Raw genomic sequence first — 18,335 nt, 5'->3', positions numbered from 1 at the left:
GGAGATCCAGGGAATGAGACATCCAGCTATAGTGAGTCTTGATACAAGTCCTTCCTGACATTGGTAGCATGGAAAGCTATCCAAGAAGAGACCAGAAAGGGCCCTAGCTACCTACTTATCTCTGGCTCGTAGTCCCAGCTCAAGTCAAATATTAACTCTTGGCTAGGGACTAACACAGATAATAGCATGATTTAGAGGGAGTGGAAAAATGAATCCAGAGTATAAGAGGCCAGGGTAGCAGTTAATCTTCTTGGGAATATAGTTAATGAGCTATTTCTTGAACAGGTACTGGTTTCACACATGTTCATTTTGTGCTAATTCACTGAGCTGGAGCTACATAAAGTTGTGTTCTCTTTTCTCTGTATATGTTTTATTAATTGTTGACACAGTAATTAATGCTATATAACAACACAGAACCTTTGGTAATGGACATAAACATTTATTTTTGCTCATGAATCTATGGATTGCCTGAGCAAATGTGCTGATGGCATATATCAATGTGACCAAGATCATTTGATCTTAGTCACATTTGCAGTGAACTGGCACAGACTCAGAGGGCTGGCTGGCCTAGGGTGGCCCCAGATGGCATAACTTTTCTCTGTGCCATGTGGTCTCTCATCCTCCAGCAGGATTACAAGTGGAAGCACATAAGGCTTTTTGAGTCTAAACTTGGAACTTCCATCACTTCCACTTTCTTCTTGTGGCCAAGGGCATTCCAAAATCAGAAAGAGGGAAAATAAATTCCACTTCTTGATGGTAAGAGCAAGAAGTCACAGCACAAGAGGGTATAGACACAGGGAGGAGAAAAACTGTGTTCAGTTTTGTAATGAATCTACCACATGTTGTGTTTCAATTTAACAATATATAGATAAATATAACACAATAGTGATAATGGTTAGCTCTAAATGGCTATTTATGGGTATTCACACTATTGCTTTTCTGTATCTTAAGAGCTTACAAAATGTCTGGGATTTTTTTCCCTTTTTGTTTTTTAAAGTGTAGATCTCCAGACTGGTTGAATTTGAATGCTAGGACCCAGAAATCCACATTTTTAAAAGAGATAGATATATAGATTTATTTATTTGAGAGAGAGTGTGTGTGTGTGCTCACACAGGTGCAAGGAGGGGAGTAGCTGAGGGGAGGGAGAGAAAGGAAGAAAGAATCTCAAGCAGACTCCAAGCTGAGCATGGAGCCCCAGGTGGGGGCTTATCTCCAGCCCTGAGATGATGATGTGAGTTTTATTCTGAGCTAACCAAGTCGGGAGTTCAACCAACTGAGTCACCTGGGTGCCCCTGGAAATCTACATTTTTTAATAGTTCCTATGAATGATGCTGAATTTTGAAAATCACTACTTTGGGCTTTCTGACTTCTACTAGAATCTCTGGCCTAACTAAGGCACATTTCCAGTTTCTTCTAACTACAAAGAAGCTGCCCAATGTTGTTGGCAACCCAACTACCAGTAGTATCAGCTAGTAATACCAACCACTGACAAGATTACCTGAGTCCCTTTGATCCACCCATTAAAACTATGTACAAACTTCTAAGATTCCTAAAAAACAGTGGATGAGGAAAGAATGAGGTATATTAAGTACCTACTATGTGTTAAAGGCATGACACATGATAGTTTACATATATTATTTAATCCTTACAACAGTCAGGGGTGTGAATTATTCTCACTTTATAGATGAGATCATTAAAGTTCAGAGAATTAATTTACTTGTCCAATTTCATAGCTCCTTAAATGGAAGGCCAGGTAGCTTTCAGACTATAAGTTAAATAGTTTTGAAGAAAGCAACTGTTTTTAGAACTAGATAATTTGTTATATGTTAAACCCAGTGTTTGTAAGAATTTTTAAAATGTGTACAGCACATAACTTAGTATTTTAGCTCTCATTATAACTAAAATAATCATTCATGGTGCAATAATCATCATCATCATCATCATCATCATCAAGGTGCAACCACCTAATTGTTTAAGTAGCAGAAGACCTAAGTCTTTTTTTTTTTTTTTAAAGATTGATTGATTGATTTTAGAGAGTGTGTGGGAGCTGGAGGAGGGACAGAGGGAGAAGGAGAGAGAGAATCTCGGGCAGATTCCCTGCTAAGTGTGGAGCCCAACAGAGGCTTAATCTCCTGACCCTGAAATCATTACTTGAGCCAAAACCAAGTTGAGACACTCAACTGACTGAGCTACCCAGGTGCCCCCAGACTGTATATTTTTCAGATGTTTGGGGTGATTTATGTTAAATGTAAATGTTGATTTTAAAAAAATGTTTGTGTTTAAACAGTTGCTAAGCCAACTTAAAGGAAATTTAGAAGAAGAAAATCGACATCTACTAGATCAAATTCAGACATTAATGCTCCAGAACAGAACACTATTGGAGCAGAATATGGAAAGCAAGGATCTCTTTCATGTTGAACAAAGGCAGTACATGTAGGTACCAAATAATGTTGAAGGTAATACTCATGATTTTATCATTGCCAACTGGTGACAAAAAAAACTCACTGCTAATTTCTTTTTAATTTTCAACATTATTATTTCTCCATACATTTTTTTGAATGCTTATGTTCTGGGCACTATGCTAGTAACCAGAAATACTAACATGAAAACACATAGGTCCTGCTCATAAGAAACTAGTAACATAAAGCAATAAATACAAATAATCGCTACAATGGAAGTATGTGTAGGAGGCCTTAGAAATACAGCAGATACAGGGGAAGGAGTACCTTAGTCTGGCAGGGGCAAGGTGGACTTCCAAAAGATGCTTGCTTAAGCTGAGACTTAAAGACCCATGGGAGTTTGCCTGAGGAGACATACCAGGCCAAGGAGGCACAAATGGAATAGCGTGAAGGTGTGATGAAGGTGTGTTACGGTATGGTATAGGACCTAAAAATTAATTGTTCTTGCTGGAGCAAAACTGAGGAAGAAGGAGCAATAGAGAAGTGACTGAAAACTTAGGAACAACCTCACAAAGGTTTTTTTATGGCATATAAAGGAGTTGCTCAAAACTTTTAGCAGAGGGGTAAAATGACCCAGATTTGTGGTTTTTTTTAAAGGCACTGGTGGCATTTTAGAGTATGGATTAGAAGTCCTGAGAATAGAGACAAGGAATAAGTTTTAGGAAGACTGTTGTAATAATCTAGTGAATCATAATTCACAAGCAGTGGTAGTTGAGATCATATACCAGATATAAGAGATAGAATTGACAAGGCTTAATATTGGTAAATTATATCTCCATTCTCCATTAGTAGTAGAGGAATCTGGTAAAATCAGGGATTTGGGCCTGAGCTACTCGGTGGATAGGCCTTGTATTGCACCAAGGTTTATCTTTCTAAATTCCCCTATTCCCTAAATGAGAAACAAAATAGTATAATAGAAATAGCACGGATGTTAAAACTTGGCAGCTCGTAATCCAAGTCCCAGTTCTTCCAGTCACTAGCTATGTGACCATAGGTGAGTTACTTTGGTTCTTTGATCATTGGTTTCTTTTTCTCTAAAACAGAGATATAACGTCTACTTCCAAGATGATCCTAAGAAATAAATGAAATAACATATCTGTCCCTTTTAGGCATGATATATATCGTGGTGAGCTAGGGCTCATATGAAACCAGGATACATCATACATCTTTTGAAGCATCAGTTTTCTTATAAAATTTGAGGCAGGGAACATGATTTTTATATTAACAGACAGGTATATTATGGAGGAAAAAGTGTTTGCATGAGCTTTGAAGATAAATGTAAAACTTCAAAGAAATTTCACATTTGTGGCTGGCCACTTTCGACTACACCTTCAGTCCTTTCAGGGCTATGTATTCCTTTATTCTCTGCCTTAAGAGGTGTTTCTGCTTAAGAAGCAGGAAGTATATGTAAAACATTTAAGTTTTCTGTCCCTTAAGCAAAGGTTTTATGCAAAGCTTTATATTTGGATATCTTTAGAATATCTTAATATTCTGGTCCTTGGTGAGTAATCCATTTCCAAAGTTTCAGTAATTGTATCTGTATAGTTGACTTAGAAATATTAGTATCTATTCTGACTTTTTGAATTTAAATTCAAAATATCCATCTTATATGTCAGACAGTTCTTGCTGAATGCTTCTGTCACATGATCCTAGCAGGAGTGACAGTGAACAGGTAGTACTGAGAATTTGGAGATTCCTGATGATATTTCAACAGGTAAAAAGAGAAGACATTTGGGAGGTATATCTGCCATTGTGCTGTAGTGTATACCTCTTGGCAGTCTCTGTTCACAAAGCATCTTCTTCAAAAAAATCAAATCCATTTGTTCTGGTTCCCACTTCCATAATTCATCCTAACCACTCAACTAGACTACCTCATTAGCCTCCTGGATGCTTTCTTTACTTATCATCCTTTCTGATAGATACTATTTCATCATGGAGTTAAGGTACCTACAGCAAAGATTTCATAATGTCACTTTTTAATGAAACCTACAAGCTTCTAATTTCCTATTGAGCAAAATCTAAACCTGAAAATCCCTCACTGCTTCCCCTCAACTAAACTGCTTAATTTAGCATTCTTATCTTTTCAGTCTATCTAATATGGCCATTCTCTCCATTAGGCTTTCTTTGGTCATTCAAGATAGAAATATTTTCCCTTTTATAAGTTTCTTTTGTACTTAACACAGTACTTTTATTTTGGCACCTTTACTACCTTGGATTGTAATACTCATGTATATTTGTTCTCTCTTCTATTGTATTATAAGCAGAGTGGGTTACTTATTGTCTTTTTATACTCTTTGTGTCTTCCTCATTATAAATGATCACTAAATATTTGTTGACTAAACAACATAGCAGTTTGGCATCACAGTTTTTCAGATCATTTTACTTTAGTCTGTGATCTTTGATGTTTCCCTATGTAATATATACCATCAAGGACATAAATGAGATGAAGACATAGTGAAACTAGTATATTCATGTATTGCTGAAGGCAGGAAATTGTTCTCTAAAGGTAAATTAAGCCTGAGTAATTCTGCCATAAAGGAAAAAAGTCTGTGTTTGATGAAGATGTGGTTGCAAGATTACTTATATCTACAATTGTAAACAGACTATTGAACATTTTAGTTTTTTACTTACATAAATTATATTAAATTACCTTTCATTCCAAACACAATGTGAGATACTAAAAGATCCAAGAATAGGAGAACAGCCACTGTTAATGTCGCTTAACAGCTATTAAAAGACGTTGAGAGAATTCCTTTGTCATGATGAGAATATAATATGGAAAATATTCTTCAAACAAATAAATTGTATTAAATAATTGAATTTTAAATTCTATATCCTTTCATTAAGTAAGTTTGTAAATAAAAATAAAAGGAGAAACTTGGAAAAAATTCTCTTGTTAATATCTAATACTTTGTTGTCAGCTCTAATATCTGTATTTGTTTATGTTCTGGACAGCAGTTAGATTGTAGTCACAAAATATTCATAACTATACAAAATATGGTACATGTCCTAAAATGCAATTTTTATTTTTGCAGTGATAAGTTAAATGAATTAAGACGACAAAAGGAGAAATTAGAAGAGAAGATAATGGATCAATACAAATTTTATGACCCATCCCCTCCTAGAAGGTACTGTTAACCAAATTTTATTCATTTTTACTTTGGAAAAAAAGAGTAAGTTAAGTCTTTTAATTTTGTGAAGGTTTGTATGTTGATTTAAGACTGATAAGAGTTTTTTAAATTATTCTATTAGGAGAGGCAACTGGATTACTCTAAAAATGAGAAAACTGATAAAGTCTAAGAAAGATATTAATCGGGAACGTCAGAAATCTCTAACATTAACACCTACCCGCTCAGACTCCAGTGAAGGATTTCTTCAGCTCCCTCATCAAGATAGTCAAGATAGTTCTTCAGTAGGTTCAAACTCTTTAGAAGATGGCCAAACTTTGGGGACCAAGAAAAGCAGCAGTGAGTGCTTACACTCTTTAAACATTTGTGATCTCTAGTATTGATTTAGAATTCTTTCAAAAGATTTATTTAACTTATAACTTCAGCAGTCCTCTGGGTAATAGTCTGATGAATGCATTTCTTTTTAATTTTATATGATTATAAAATTCATGTGTACTGCAATATCGCATGATTTCCTGTATTATGTGTTTCTAAAAATACCAAACACAGAAATACCATCATTTAGTAAGGGAGATTAAACAGTGTCCAAAGAACATTGAGATAAGAGCCAGAATATCTCTGTTACTTGCTAGTTGTAGTAATATGGGTACACCATTCACCTTTGTGTCATACTTCATAGGGTGATTATGAAGAGTAAGTGAGAAGTGTTTATGAGCTCATCTTGATAATTATTTGTAACTAAGAATAATAAGGCATTTTATAATGGGGTTTTATTCATATACTTTGGTGTCAAATTGGAGCAAAGTTACATTGGTGAGAAGCAAAGAAAAACAGTTATGAATTCAAAGAGAATGATACTCAGTAATTTAGAAGTAACTGAAGGTTATAAAAATTATTGAGGGATTGCTTGGTAAAGGATCGATTAAAATTGATGTATATAAGCTTTTATATAAAATTGTGATTTAATTTTTTTAATTACAAATATGATAGTATTACACCTTAACATGAACTATACAATTCATAATATTTTTATTACTGCGCTTAACTAAATAAGAGCAAAGTAAAAGTTTAAAGAAGTATATTTTAAGAGAAAGAGAAAAGAATCCAAAGCCAGGCCCTTTGAAGATGTCCAAGAAATTGACTACTAACAATGTTCTTACAGAATATGTAAACAAGATACTTGAATCCACTCATACTATCACCAGAGTCACTAAATTTAAAAAAAAATAGGTATTTGTCTATGTGTATGCATAGGTATATCTATATGAAATAGATTTATATAATTTCACTGCTATTCCTTTGAAGTAAATAGATCAAAATAGCTATTACATCCCCCCAGGGATAGACTTTACTTATGGCAACTCTCAAAACTCTCAAAAAACTATAGTGTTTGGCTTCAAGGGAATTACCTCTGAAAAGACAGTATTTTAGGATATAGGAGATGAGAAATTCATTATAGGGTATATTTCAGAATACAGCTATACATCCTAAAAACTAGAACCCATAAGTATTCATGCATACATACATCGTGTGTGTGTGTGTGTGTGTGTGTGTGTGTGTGTGTGTGTGTGTGTATTAATCTCAAGAAAATGTTTAAATTCTGTATCCCAACACAAGATTATCATTACCTGGGTCTTTTGCTACCTAAGTCTTATCATTCAAATCTACATGAAATCTCTTGCGTATTCTTGTGGAGAAATCATCAGTTTTACCTTAAAAAGATGTCAGATAATTCAATTTATGTTACTTTAGATATAAAGTATTTGACATCTTATTAAATGAGAAATGGTAATAGGTCAACTTAATTTTTTTCCAATTAAAAGAAGATATTTCATAAGGCATTGATTTCTTTCTTTCTTTTCTTTCTTTTTTTTTTTTTTTTTTTTTTTTTTTCCCAAGTAAGCTCTGCATCCAAAATGGGGCTTGAACTCACAGCCCTGAGATCAAGAGTTGTATGCTCTCTCCTGACTTGGCCAGCCAGGCACCCTAAAAAAAGATTTCAATTCAGATATGATAGTGTAACACAAGAAAGGCACAGCAGTCTTTTTTGAGGTCAACTTGTCTGTTTTTAATATAAAGCTGACATTCTTTCATACTCCCTGCTGAAGCATCCAGAATAAGAATCGAATGCAGTAATATTCTTCCTGCAGTTGTTCAGTTTTAGAATTTTTTAAATAAACAAAAACCCAGCAGTGCTAATGTTCTCTGAATTTGAGTATGTTGTTTAAAAAAAACATTGTATATCTACAAACTAGTTGACATAATAAGGATCACATTCCACCACTGGAAAATTTAAAATTCCTTTTATCCTGTCTGTCAGTAAAGCAGTCTTTGGAAAACAGTTGAAACAGAAGTATCTAAACAAGACAACATGTGCATGCTGCAACCATTCAGCTTTGTTTTAGCTAAGTGTCCATGTTTACATTACTTTCAGTTCATTTCTTTTTAATCATTAAAAACAGTTGTGTTTACCAAGTTAGAAAAGAAAAAGGTCAAATTAAAAGCCAAAATCAGGACTGTTCTAATAGTGGTCAAGTAAGTTAAAAAGCTGTATGTCCATTGCATTCTATTTAATGGAGAACAACTTTGATTAAATATAACCCAAGAATGTTAGTGAGTCTAGTGAGCATTTTAATTTTTATGCCAATGATACCTACTGTAGTTATAATCATAATTTTCACTTATAGAATTTTTCTGCACAGTGCTACCTTTGTTTTTCTTAGTAAACTCATCCAAAAAGCCCTTCAAAATACCTAAAAATGTTATAAATACATACTTATCTGTCATTTTTGCTTGCATTAGTTGCCTCTTATCTTTTAGCCTTAACAGAGCTTAGTGCTAGCTTTTCTCTTTTCTGTAGTCAGCCTTTTGCAAAATGAAATGAATGTAATTGCTCATGTCATCTTTTCAAAGAATTTGCTCTGAAGAATAAATATTTTCTTGGTGCTGTTAAATAATGCACCAGAATTCAAATAAACCCCAAAAAATAATTCCCTATTTCCTTTGTTAAAGTTTAAGAAAATAATGAAAGTTTTTAATTTCTTTAGATTGTTTTAAACATTCCCTGGGCACCCTCGTTTTTGTTGATATATATTAATAGAATACTCTTGTAAAATGTGCATTTTCTTTTTTTTTAAATGATTTTATTTATTTATTTAACAGAGAGAGATCATAAGTAGGCAGAGAGGCAGGCAGAGAGAGAGGGAGAAGCAGGCTCCCTGCTAAGCAGAGAGCCTGATGCAGGCCTTGATCCCAGGACCCTGGGATCTTGACCTGAGCCGAAGGCAGAGGCTTAACCTATTAAGCCACCCAGATGCCCAAAATGTACCTTTTCTTAAGAAGTTTTTTTTTCCCCAAGATGAAGTCTTTTTATTTAAAAAGTTAAAATAAAGAATTGGAAAGCCTTGTACATTTTCATCAGGTATACTGTGGCCCACCAATAACCCTAATTTTAAAGGTATACCTTTACAACTTATTGACAACTTATTATTATTAACTTATTATTAACAACTAGTTAATAGGAAAACTGTTCCTTCAGTAAGTACTTCTAATCAGTTCCTGTTTTGTAGGACTTCAGCCAATCCAAGCTTTCAAAGTATATGTTCCTCATCATTGTCTTCAGTGCTTTCCAAGTATTTTAAAGTGTCAAAGTACATATTTCATATTTCATTATCACTCAGCAGCATGAGAATAATAGCTTTAGTATAGCATACATAGCTGAAACTCAGACATTCATTTCTGTCCTTAATTTCAACATTTAACTCCCATCTGTTCTTCTCCCTTTTTTCTTTCATTTTTCTGTTTCTGTTTTTCCTCATGCTCTGACATTAAAGTGGTTGCACTGAAAAGACTGCCCTTTTTGAGGAACAGACCGAAGGATAAAGACAAAATGAAGGCCTGCTACCGTCGTTCCATGTGTAAGACTTTATGACAGTTCAGCTTCTTTCAAATGACTACACTGGCTTCCATTACTAATTTTTCACTAACCTTTCTCTGGACTGTGCCAATTTTCTTATTTTGCAAAGTGCAGTCTTCCTCTAATTCAAGGAGCTGGAAAAAAAATTTTTTTTCAAAACTGGCACTGAATTCGCATTATATGTATGGTCACTGATACATATACATGCACATATGTTTAGTCATACATGCAATATAAATTTCCAGTGCCTTCTAAAAGTTGGCAGAAAAAAGAAACTTTTTTCTATGCCATTGAGATTTTTTCCCCCAAAGAAATTTACTTAAAATATAACAAAACCTTTAGCATTAGGAATTTATTTTCTTAATGAACTAAATTAAACAAATAAATAAATAAAATGGCCTATAACCCTTGAAAACGTTTGTCATTCTTTATATATTAATACTTTTTTTTTAAGTGGTATGGGTAATTACACAATCAAATTAAATGTCACTTTGGATATCATCTCTTTCAGGTTTTTATTGAATGGTATACTTACTTGATTCGTAAAATGAATTCTTCAGTAACCTGCTCTGACCAAGGACTCTTTGTCATTTTCAATAATGATGCTGTATAAGAACTGCTCTCCATCTTACCTTTATTCATTCCATTTCTGTCATCACCAAATCCCATTATGAAGGCTTCTAATTATATTGCACATCACTGCGCAAAAGCATGGCAGTTGTACAGAGTAAAATTCCTTTTCCTATCTTTAAAGGGGGTGGATGTGGGATAAAAATATTTACTGAAATTTATCAGCCTTTGGCCTACTCATTTCATTCAGCTGAATGCATGTCATAATTCAAATGACCTTGTGGTTATAGTCTTTGATGTTCACTTGCATTAATCCATAGACAAAAACCAGATCATTTATAATACAAGATAGAAATAAGAGCAGATACATTAACCATGCTGATTCATTTGCTTTCATTTGCATCCCAGCCATGAATGACCTGGTGCAGTCCATGGTCCTAGCAGGAGGACAGTGGACAGGTAGTACTGAGAATTTGGAGGTTCCTGATGATATTTCAACGGGTAAAAGGAGAAAAGAATTGGGAGCTATGGCCTTCTCTACTACAGCCATCAACTTTTCAACTGTCAACTCTTCTGCAGGCTTCAGATCCAAGCAGTTGGTTAATAATAAAGGTATAGGCCGTCTGCTCTTTGCACTGTGGTGTAACTGTTGGCAACAGGAATTTTAATTTGACTTTTCCATGTGTACTTTTTTGACAGCAACAACCTGAAATAATTTACCAAAACAGTCTGGATTCGATTTGAGAGAATTTTCAAATCATTTCAAAAATTTAAAACATCATACAAATAATTAAATTCTTTCCTAGGCCTTTCATAATAAACAGCTAATTAACTAACAGGAAAAGGAAAAGTAAGCCAAGTAAAGAGTAAGAAAGAGAAAAAGTGATAATAGAAACTTAAAAAAAAAAAAAAAGTAAAAACACTACAACTTCAAACAAAACCACGTAGAACAACCCCGGCTCTTGCTTTGCTTTGCAGGGTCCTTGGGGAGATTGTTTCACTGCTTCTGGTGTTAAGCGAGTCAACTTTCATTCATCACAGCTATTGTTTCTTATTCTTAGTTCCAGTTTCTGGTTAAGTCTGTGAAATATGTTAAATCAAGATGTGTTACATGTGATTGAAAGAGAATATCCATATCTGCATAAATGAAATTTTATAATGGTTTTTTTGTTTAAAAATATTTTTATATCCATTTTGCTATCTTATGTAGATACTACATCCTTTGAAGACATAAGTCCACAAGGTATTAGTGATGATTCTAGTACGGGATCAAGAGTTCATGGTAAGATATGAACTTTACTTAGAGAGTACATATTCCATACAGAATGGGAATGCTGAGGCTCTGGCACTGATTTGGCGAATGTGGCATTGCCAGCAAGCATGTTTTCTCTAACCTGCATCTCATAGCTACTTCTACCATTTCTTCAAACCTAATATTCCTTTTAGCCCCTTTTAAGATTATTGCTTCATCTGAGTATTCTCTCTCTTGGTCATAAAGTATGCCTGCACAATGCTTATAGGTAATTTTGTTGCTGTTTTCGTATAAGGTTAAAGTTATGAGAAACACATTTTACCATTAGTTTAAAAAGTATTTAGTTAGATAATGGATGAACTCTAAGAAACCACATGTTCTGCAGTGGTGAGCATTTCAGATTTTTAAGTTTCTGGAGAGATCTACAAAACCATATCTTGCCAAACTAAATTATTAGTATATAAATGGATAACATATTGAGATAATTTCATCTATAAGCAAGATTTTAAGAAACAGGGTAGGGTTGTGTTAAATGTGCAATTGTTTCCCTTGTTATGGATAGGAATGCAGGACATTAACTGTGCAGATGCTCATGTTCCTCCTGTTTGTGGCATCTCTGCAGTGTGCAGGTTCCATGTTTGATCTGTTGTAAGTGACCTAATCACTAGCACTTTTCTTCTTTTGGCATGTCATTCTACTCAACCAAAACAGTTCTGGTATCCATCTAGAAATCACTTCCAAACCTAAATATGCACTTTATTTTCTTTTCTTTGGATCTCAACTAGTGTTTCAGAAGTTTCTTATTCTAAAGTGTCTAACTGAAGTATCTGGAAATGCTTTTGCTCTCTAATCTGTAAGATTCAACTCTGGGCATGCTCAGCCTGTGAAAGTATGCATGATTGCTTCCTCAAAGCATTCTGTGATCAGAATGTAAAAGTTCAATGTCATTAGCTAGAAGTTTTATTACACTGTCTCCTGATTTTTTCATTTAGCTTCAAGACCAGCCAGCCTTGATAGTGGCAGAACATCCACTAGCAATAGTAATAATAATGCTTCACTCCATGAAGTCAAAGGTATGCTGTAGGTAAATTTATTAATATTGTCCATCCATTTCCAGATTTTATAATTAGAAGATTGATGACATTTCTGGGGTAAAGTATGAAATCCAAATCATCTATGTTTAGAACATAGTTTCTTGGAACACTTTATACTTCATACATTGTCATACAGTATATACAATGTATATAAATGTAAAAACAGGAGCAGTTACTTTGGTTGCCATTTTTCATCTTCATAGATAAAATATTTTTATGTAATTTTTAACTTCAAAAATATCTGTAGGTCCTTACTTTTCTTATGTTTTTGTCTTCGTCGTGAAAATGGTTGTCCTTAATTTTCTCATGAGGCATGTACATTGAACTCCCATTACAGAAGTGTTTTAGAAATACTTTTAGCTTAATTTATTCACAAAATAAGGGGAAATAATTTTTTTAATTCAAGAAGACAGTTGTATTTGTGTATAACAGACAAATGGATGCATATAACTTATATAAAAAATTACTTCAAGATTTTTTCATAATTTAATATGCATTCTAAGGTAAGGTTTTTACATAAATGTCTATGGACCTTGACTAGTACTTCTTCCCTTAAAGGTATACTGCCTACTCAGATTCTGGAGTTGTTTAATAGATTATAAAATATAGCTAAAGTACTTATTCCCTATAGTCCAGAATTGTCAGATTATAAGGAATGCATGTGTTCTGTTGCTTTTTGTATTATAAAATCATTTTGTCTCAGTTGTAATTTTATCGTTAATGCTATAACTCTGTTGCAGTAGGCTGAAATATCTGATCTCAAGAAAGGATTTTTTTTAATTTACATAATCATATTCTTATGCTCAGTAGAAAAATTTAGTCTGAAAATATGAAGTAATTTCTTTTCTGACTTGAAAATTTAAGAAAATCTTCCTTTTGTAAAATATTATATAACTTGAGCCATGTTCTTTAATGACCCACTTTACTCTGTATAATTAGGGAACCATGGAGAGTTGTATTTTCCATCTTGATACTGTATGTATCAAGTTAGATTAGATACTGTATGCTATCAGTTAGAATCCACATAAGGAATAGCATTAAACATAGGGAGCTTTTTTCCAGAACTAGTAATTTGCATTCTGTACAGTTGCTGAACCTCAATTGAATCTTTTAAGGCTATATAGCCACATACCAACAGTGGAAAGCAGGAACAGTCAGATGATTCAGACATTAAAGAATAAAATACAAAATGTATTTTATTTTATATTTTTACTAGATCTTGCTAAATAACTATATCATATCTCCATTGAATTTCCTTTATATGCCTGCTATTTAAATTTGAAAAAAAATTATTGAATTTTTTTTATTCATTCATTCAGAATGAATAGAGAAACCTTCAAGTACAAATGAAGATTTCATAGACAAAGAATTAGAATTTTTAACTTCTGAATTTGTATTCTGGTTTTAACATTCTGAAATTATTTTAAATTTATATAATCATCTTTTGTTCTAAATATTGAGGTGTTTTATAGTTACTTGAACCTGAGTTTTTAAAAATGTATTATTTACTTATTTTTTTATTCACTCATTCAGCAAATGTATTGAGTGGCCTGCTTTGTAGTTTGGCTCTGAGTGTAGTGGTGGAAGCAAATTATTTGCCTTTGTAGAACTTAAAATATTTGTCAAAATGAGATTAGAGTATACTGTTAGACTGATGAAAGATGAACACAGTTTACTATGCATTTCTAAATAAAGCTTGAAAGAAGGTTTAGCTATTCATCAGAATCCAGTCAACAAATATTATTACTTACATAGTTTTAATCTCATTTCTGTTACCGAACCCTTAACACACCATTTACTCCAAAAGCAGGTGCAGTTCATATCCAAAGCAGGCCACAGAGCCACAGCAGTGGAGAGTTTAGCCTGCTTCATGATCATGAGGCTTGGTCCAGCAGTGGCAGCAGTCCAATCCAGTACTTGAAGAGACAGACCAGATCAAGTCCAATGCTCCAGCACAAAATGCCTGAATTATTAGAGGGTCGAGCACATCACAAGATCAAAACTGGTTCCCCTGGAAGTGAAGTTGTTACTCTACAACAGTTTTTGGAAGAAAGCAACAAGCTTACCTCAATACAGGTTAGTTTTATCTAGTAATCGGACCTGAATTTAGATAGACACTGCAAGTTAAGTTTCTGTGACTGAACTATAGAGCTTCTTTTTAAGTTAAGGGGTGCTTAGCAATTTTATATCATACAGTCTAATATATCAGGAAAGTAAAGGCTTGACTGCATTCACTAATCTGTTGTGATATCTTTTTTAACAGATAAAATCCTCAAGTCAAGAGAATCTTTTAGATGAAGTAATGAAAAGTTTGTCTGTATCTTCTGACTTTTTGGGAAAAAACAAACCAGTTAGCTGTGGTCTGGCCAGGTCAGTAAGTGGAAAAACCCCAGGAGACTTCCACGATAGACGGACAAGTAAGCCGGAACAATTTGTGAGACCCAATCCTCGCAAGACTGAGGATGCCTACTTCATTAGCTCTCCAGGAAAACCTACACTAGCCACTCAAGGAAAGATAAAATTAGTAAAAGAAACTTCTCTGTCACGACAATCAAAAGATAGTAATCCTTATGCCACTTTACCTCGTGCAAGCAGTGTGATCTCTACTGCCGAAGGAACTACTCGAAGGACAAGCATCCATGATTTTTTGACCAAGGACAGTAGACTACCTATATCAGTTGATTCACCACCAGCTACTGCTGATAGCAGCATCACTGCAGCAGCATCTAGTGAGTACCTTTTACACCAGTGGTCCTCTCATACACTTCACAGTTCAGCCTATGCTGTAGGTTCTCATGCACAAAATGATTTAGCTACGGATAAGCCCAAGTCTCTATATACCCAGATTAGAAACTCAAGAACAGAGAAGTCACATTTTCTAAACCAAACTTTTGCCATTGTTAATACATCTAATAATGCATTTGGAATATCAGCTGAAGGTAGTGTGGAGTCATTTACTGTGGCTCATCCATCTCAGCCGTTTTTATCCCTGAATACAGAACTAGTTAGTAACATAAGTGGGTTACCTCCCAGGCCAATCACCAGAGTAACTGACCAGGCTTCTGCCTCTTTGGATAGAGCTGCAAAGAAAGATAACGAACAGTTTTCTGATTATCAGAACCCTAGTAACAGTAACCCACAGACTTCTACAGATAGCCATAATCTTATCACTCCTGCATGCTTCTATCCTGATGACACAGAAGCTACATTGTTGGTTTCTGAGGATAATCAGACTGTTTGGTATGAATATGGTTGTGTTTGATCAAAACTGCACAATATCATGCTGATGTTACTTGATATGCACTGTGCTTCTCTAATCTGATTTGAAGAGCTGCTGTTGAAAAGTATAATTTGGCGAGGCTTTTATTTTTTTTTTTAAATTGTGGCATAGTATTCACTTGTACATGATGGCATGTGTATAAATATGAATGTGTAACCACACCAAAGCCTGCATGAAGTATTAATTGCATTGTACATTTTCTGCATGACTTTGAAAACCTTAACAATACATGCTTCTCTTTCACGTTTCTTGTCACTTGATATGAGATTGTTACTTTGATACCTGGAAGCATATTAAAATAGTTGCATGCTATAATTACCAAGAAGGTATTTCCAAGTCATGTTTACTTTGTTGCTCCCAAAAAAGAATGCTCATTTTCTCCCTTCCTCCTTTTTTGCTCCCCTTCCCTCCCTCTCTTCCTCCTTAACTCTTCACTCCTTTCTTCCCCTGGAATGTGTACTTCCTGTTGCACATGTACAGTGTTAAGGAAACTATGTAAAAAAGATGTCATTTTCTTTTGCCATTTAACTGTGTCTCCTGTCCTGCCATTTTATTTTTGAGGAAATAGTCATAACTCCATTAACACTTTCTGTAGCAAATATTAACTACTGCCCATATTTATAAAGTTGTTCAGATTTAAAACCTTGGTGATACTCATAAATTTAGTGTAATTCTTTAAAAACCCCATCAGATTTACATGTTACTTATACAGTGACTAGGAGCATTTGTATTAGTTGTTTCTTCATTTTCTTCATCTGATACATGTAAGAACTCAAGTACCATCTTTCCTCCAAGATGACTTTTTTACTTGGAATCAGTTAATACATTAGACTTGCCAGTTCTTTTTTTTTATATAGAGTTAAAGAGAAATAAATCAAATCATACTCAATGTGTTGGCAGTTTGCATTTTTACTTCTTTTCAAAAAAGGTAGTAAGTTTACAAAGTAGTGAAGATTGTTGCTTCTGTAATCTATTTATTAAATTATATGTGTCTGTCCTTAAAACAGCTTTTTAAATGAGTACATTGTGCTAAAATAGCATTAGAATTGAAATAAACAGATGTGTTTTTAGTGGAACAAATTTTAGAATCACAAACAGAATTTTAGCTAAAAAAAAAACTATATAAGATAAAATATTTTCTAAGTCTGACTCCAGTGTCATCAACTTTAAAAAATTATCTTGCTGTGGTCATAGCACTTTTACGGAAGAATCAGCTAAACTTGAATCTCTGACTCCCAGAATTAAAACAAAACAAAGCCAAAACCCTGATTCACTTACTTCTGGAGGAGTAGATCTTAGCTCTGTCTCTGGAATGTTTTTGTCATTTTGATTCAGCCTAAATATTACTGCTAATAACTCAGCCTGCCATCTGGAAAGGAATGCTTTGAACTTTAACTTTCTAAATGGGGAGGAAGTCACTATTCTATACATGTTGTTTCATTAAATTATTATTGTTATTAATTGAGCCAAAGGAAACAGACTCCACAAAGAATCTTTGCTTAATGAAATTTCTATCCTTTAAATTAAGCCATTTTCTGGGACTTACAGAAGATCACGGAGGGGGCCTAGGCCCTCTCCACTTTTATCTTTGATTAAAGTGCTTTTCCTCACAGCCAGCTTGCAGATAATCACATAAGCACAATCAGAAATTTTTCATATTTTTTAGTACCACCTAATATATTTTTTCCATGAATACATCTATCTATTTTATTGTCAGTTGTTTCGCTGTCAGTCCTAACATTAAAAATGTTTTTGGCATCTCTTCTTTTTTTTAAAAACCTAGTAATAAAACTTAATGGTAAATATAAGTGAAATTAGATAGGGGTCACATATGTTTAAAATGTAATAATTTGTGTTACTTTTTTACCACTTTGAGTCAAGAGGTATTTCATAACCATTTCAACTTTTTAAATATTAATGATCTGGCCATACACTTTAAATTTAAAATATTAAATTTATTTATGTAAAATATAGAGAAATGATGTGCTATTATATTAAAACTGTCTGGTTATTTTACAAAATTAGACTTTCAGGAAAGCAGTATTTCTAATACAAATGGCTACAGTTTATAGTATAACCTGTTTTCGAAAGGAACATATACACTGTGCATGTAAGACAGATCCATACCATGTCCGTGTGTCTTGGGGATTGTCTGTGAGAATACAGGCTAGATTTCCTTCAGAGACTATCACCAGCTATGGAGTCATAGCTTTTTAAAGTTTGGAAAATACCAGTTTCTTCCTTATGTTTCTTCATAGCCCTTGGAACCAAATTTTTAGCATGGGAGAACCTTAGAAATCACATACAGCCAGTGTTTTCTAAACTTTAAAAAATCAACATACTGCTTGCTGTAAGTCTTACAAAGATGCACTAGTATTTTAACTTACTATTGTTCTTAAAGATAAGATTAACCAACTCTGACTCAATTGAGCAGCTGCACTCTTTTCCTCTAAGACATATCCATAAATATCCTACGATTTCAGAAAGGAATATTTGGAAAACTTTGGAGATTCAGTACCCTGATTTTAGATGAAACTGAGTAGCATTCACATTTCTGCCCCTGGGTTTCTAGAACTCATACCCTTACTATTTGTGTGACATCAAAAACACATTGTTAGGCATTTTGGACCCAATGC

The 18,335-nt window shown here is 33.9% G+C and overlaps 1 protein-coding gene across 9 annotated transcripts in view; it reads left to right on the top strand.

The window, feature by feature from the left end:
• Positions 1 to 18,335, top strand: part of CCDC88A (coiled-coil domain containing 88A) — a 122,174-nt gene that overhangs the window by 101,592 nt on the left and 2,247 nt on the right. Inside the window, exons 23-31 of one of the 9 annotated variants that reach the window (XM_032352161.1) lie at positions 2,288 to 2,433; positions 5,495 to 5,587; positions 5,712 to 5,926; positions 9,421 to 9,504; positions 10,482 to 10,685; positions 11,284 to 11,355; positions 12,318 to 12,398; positions 14,227 to 14,495; positions 14,683 to 15,148. In XM_032352161.1, the coding sequence (XP_032208052.1) occupies positions 2,288 to 2,433; positions 5,495 to 5,587; positions 5,712 to 5,926; positions 9,421 to 9,504; positions 10,482 to 10,685; positions 11,284 to 11,355; positions 12,318 to 12,398; positions 14,227 to 14,495; positions 14,683 to 15,148 (1,630 nt within the window). Of the gene's footprint in view, positions 1 to 2,287; positions 2,434 to 5,494; positions 5,588 to 5,711; positions 5,927 to 9,420; positions 9,505 to 10,014; positions 10,205 to 10,481; positions 10,686 to 11,283; positions 11,356 to 12,317; positions 12,399 to 14,226; positions 14,496 to 14,682; positions 16,589 to 18,335 lie in introns of those variants that run through there. The other 8 variants (XM_032352157.1, XM_032352155.1, XM_032352162.1 and 5 more) reach the window with 8 other exon arrangements.

The sequence above is a fragment of the Mustela erminea genome, chromosome 7 (assembly GCF_009829155.1).
Source record: "Mustela erminea isolate mMusErm1 chromosome 7, mMusErm1.Pri, whole genome shotgun sequence".
Classification (NCBI taxonomy): domain Eukaryota; kingdom Metazoa; phylum Chordata; class Mammalia; order Carnivora; family Mustelidae; genus Mustela; species Mustela erminea.
The sequence above is the reverse complement of the archived record's forward strand: the minus strand, read 5'-3'. Positions and strand labels throughout refer to the sequence as shown.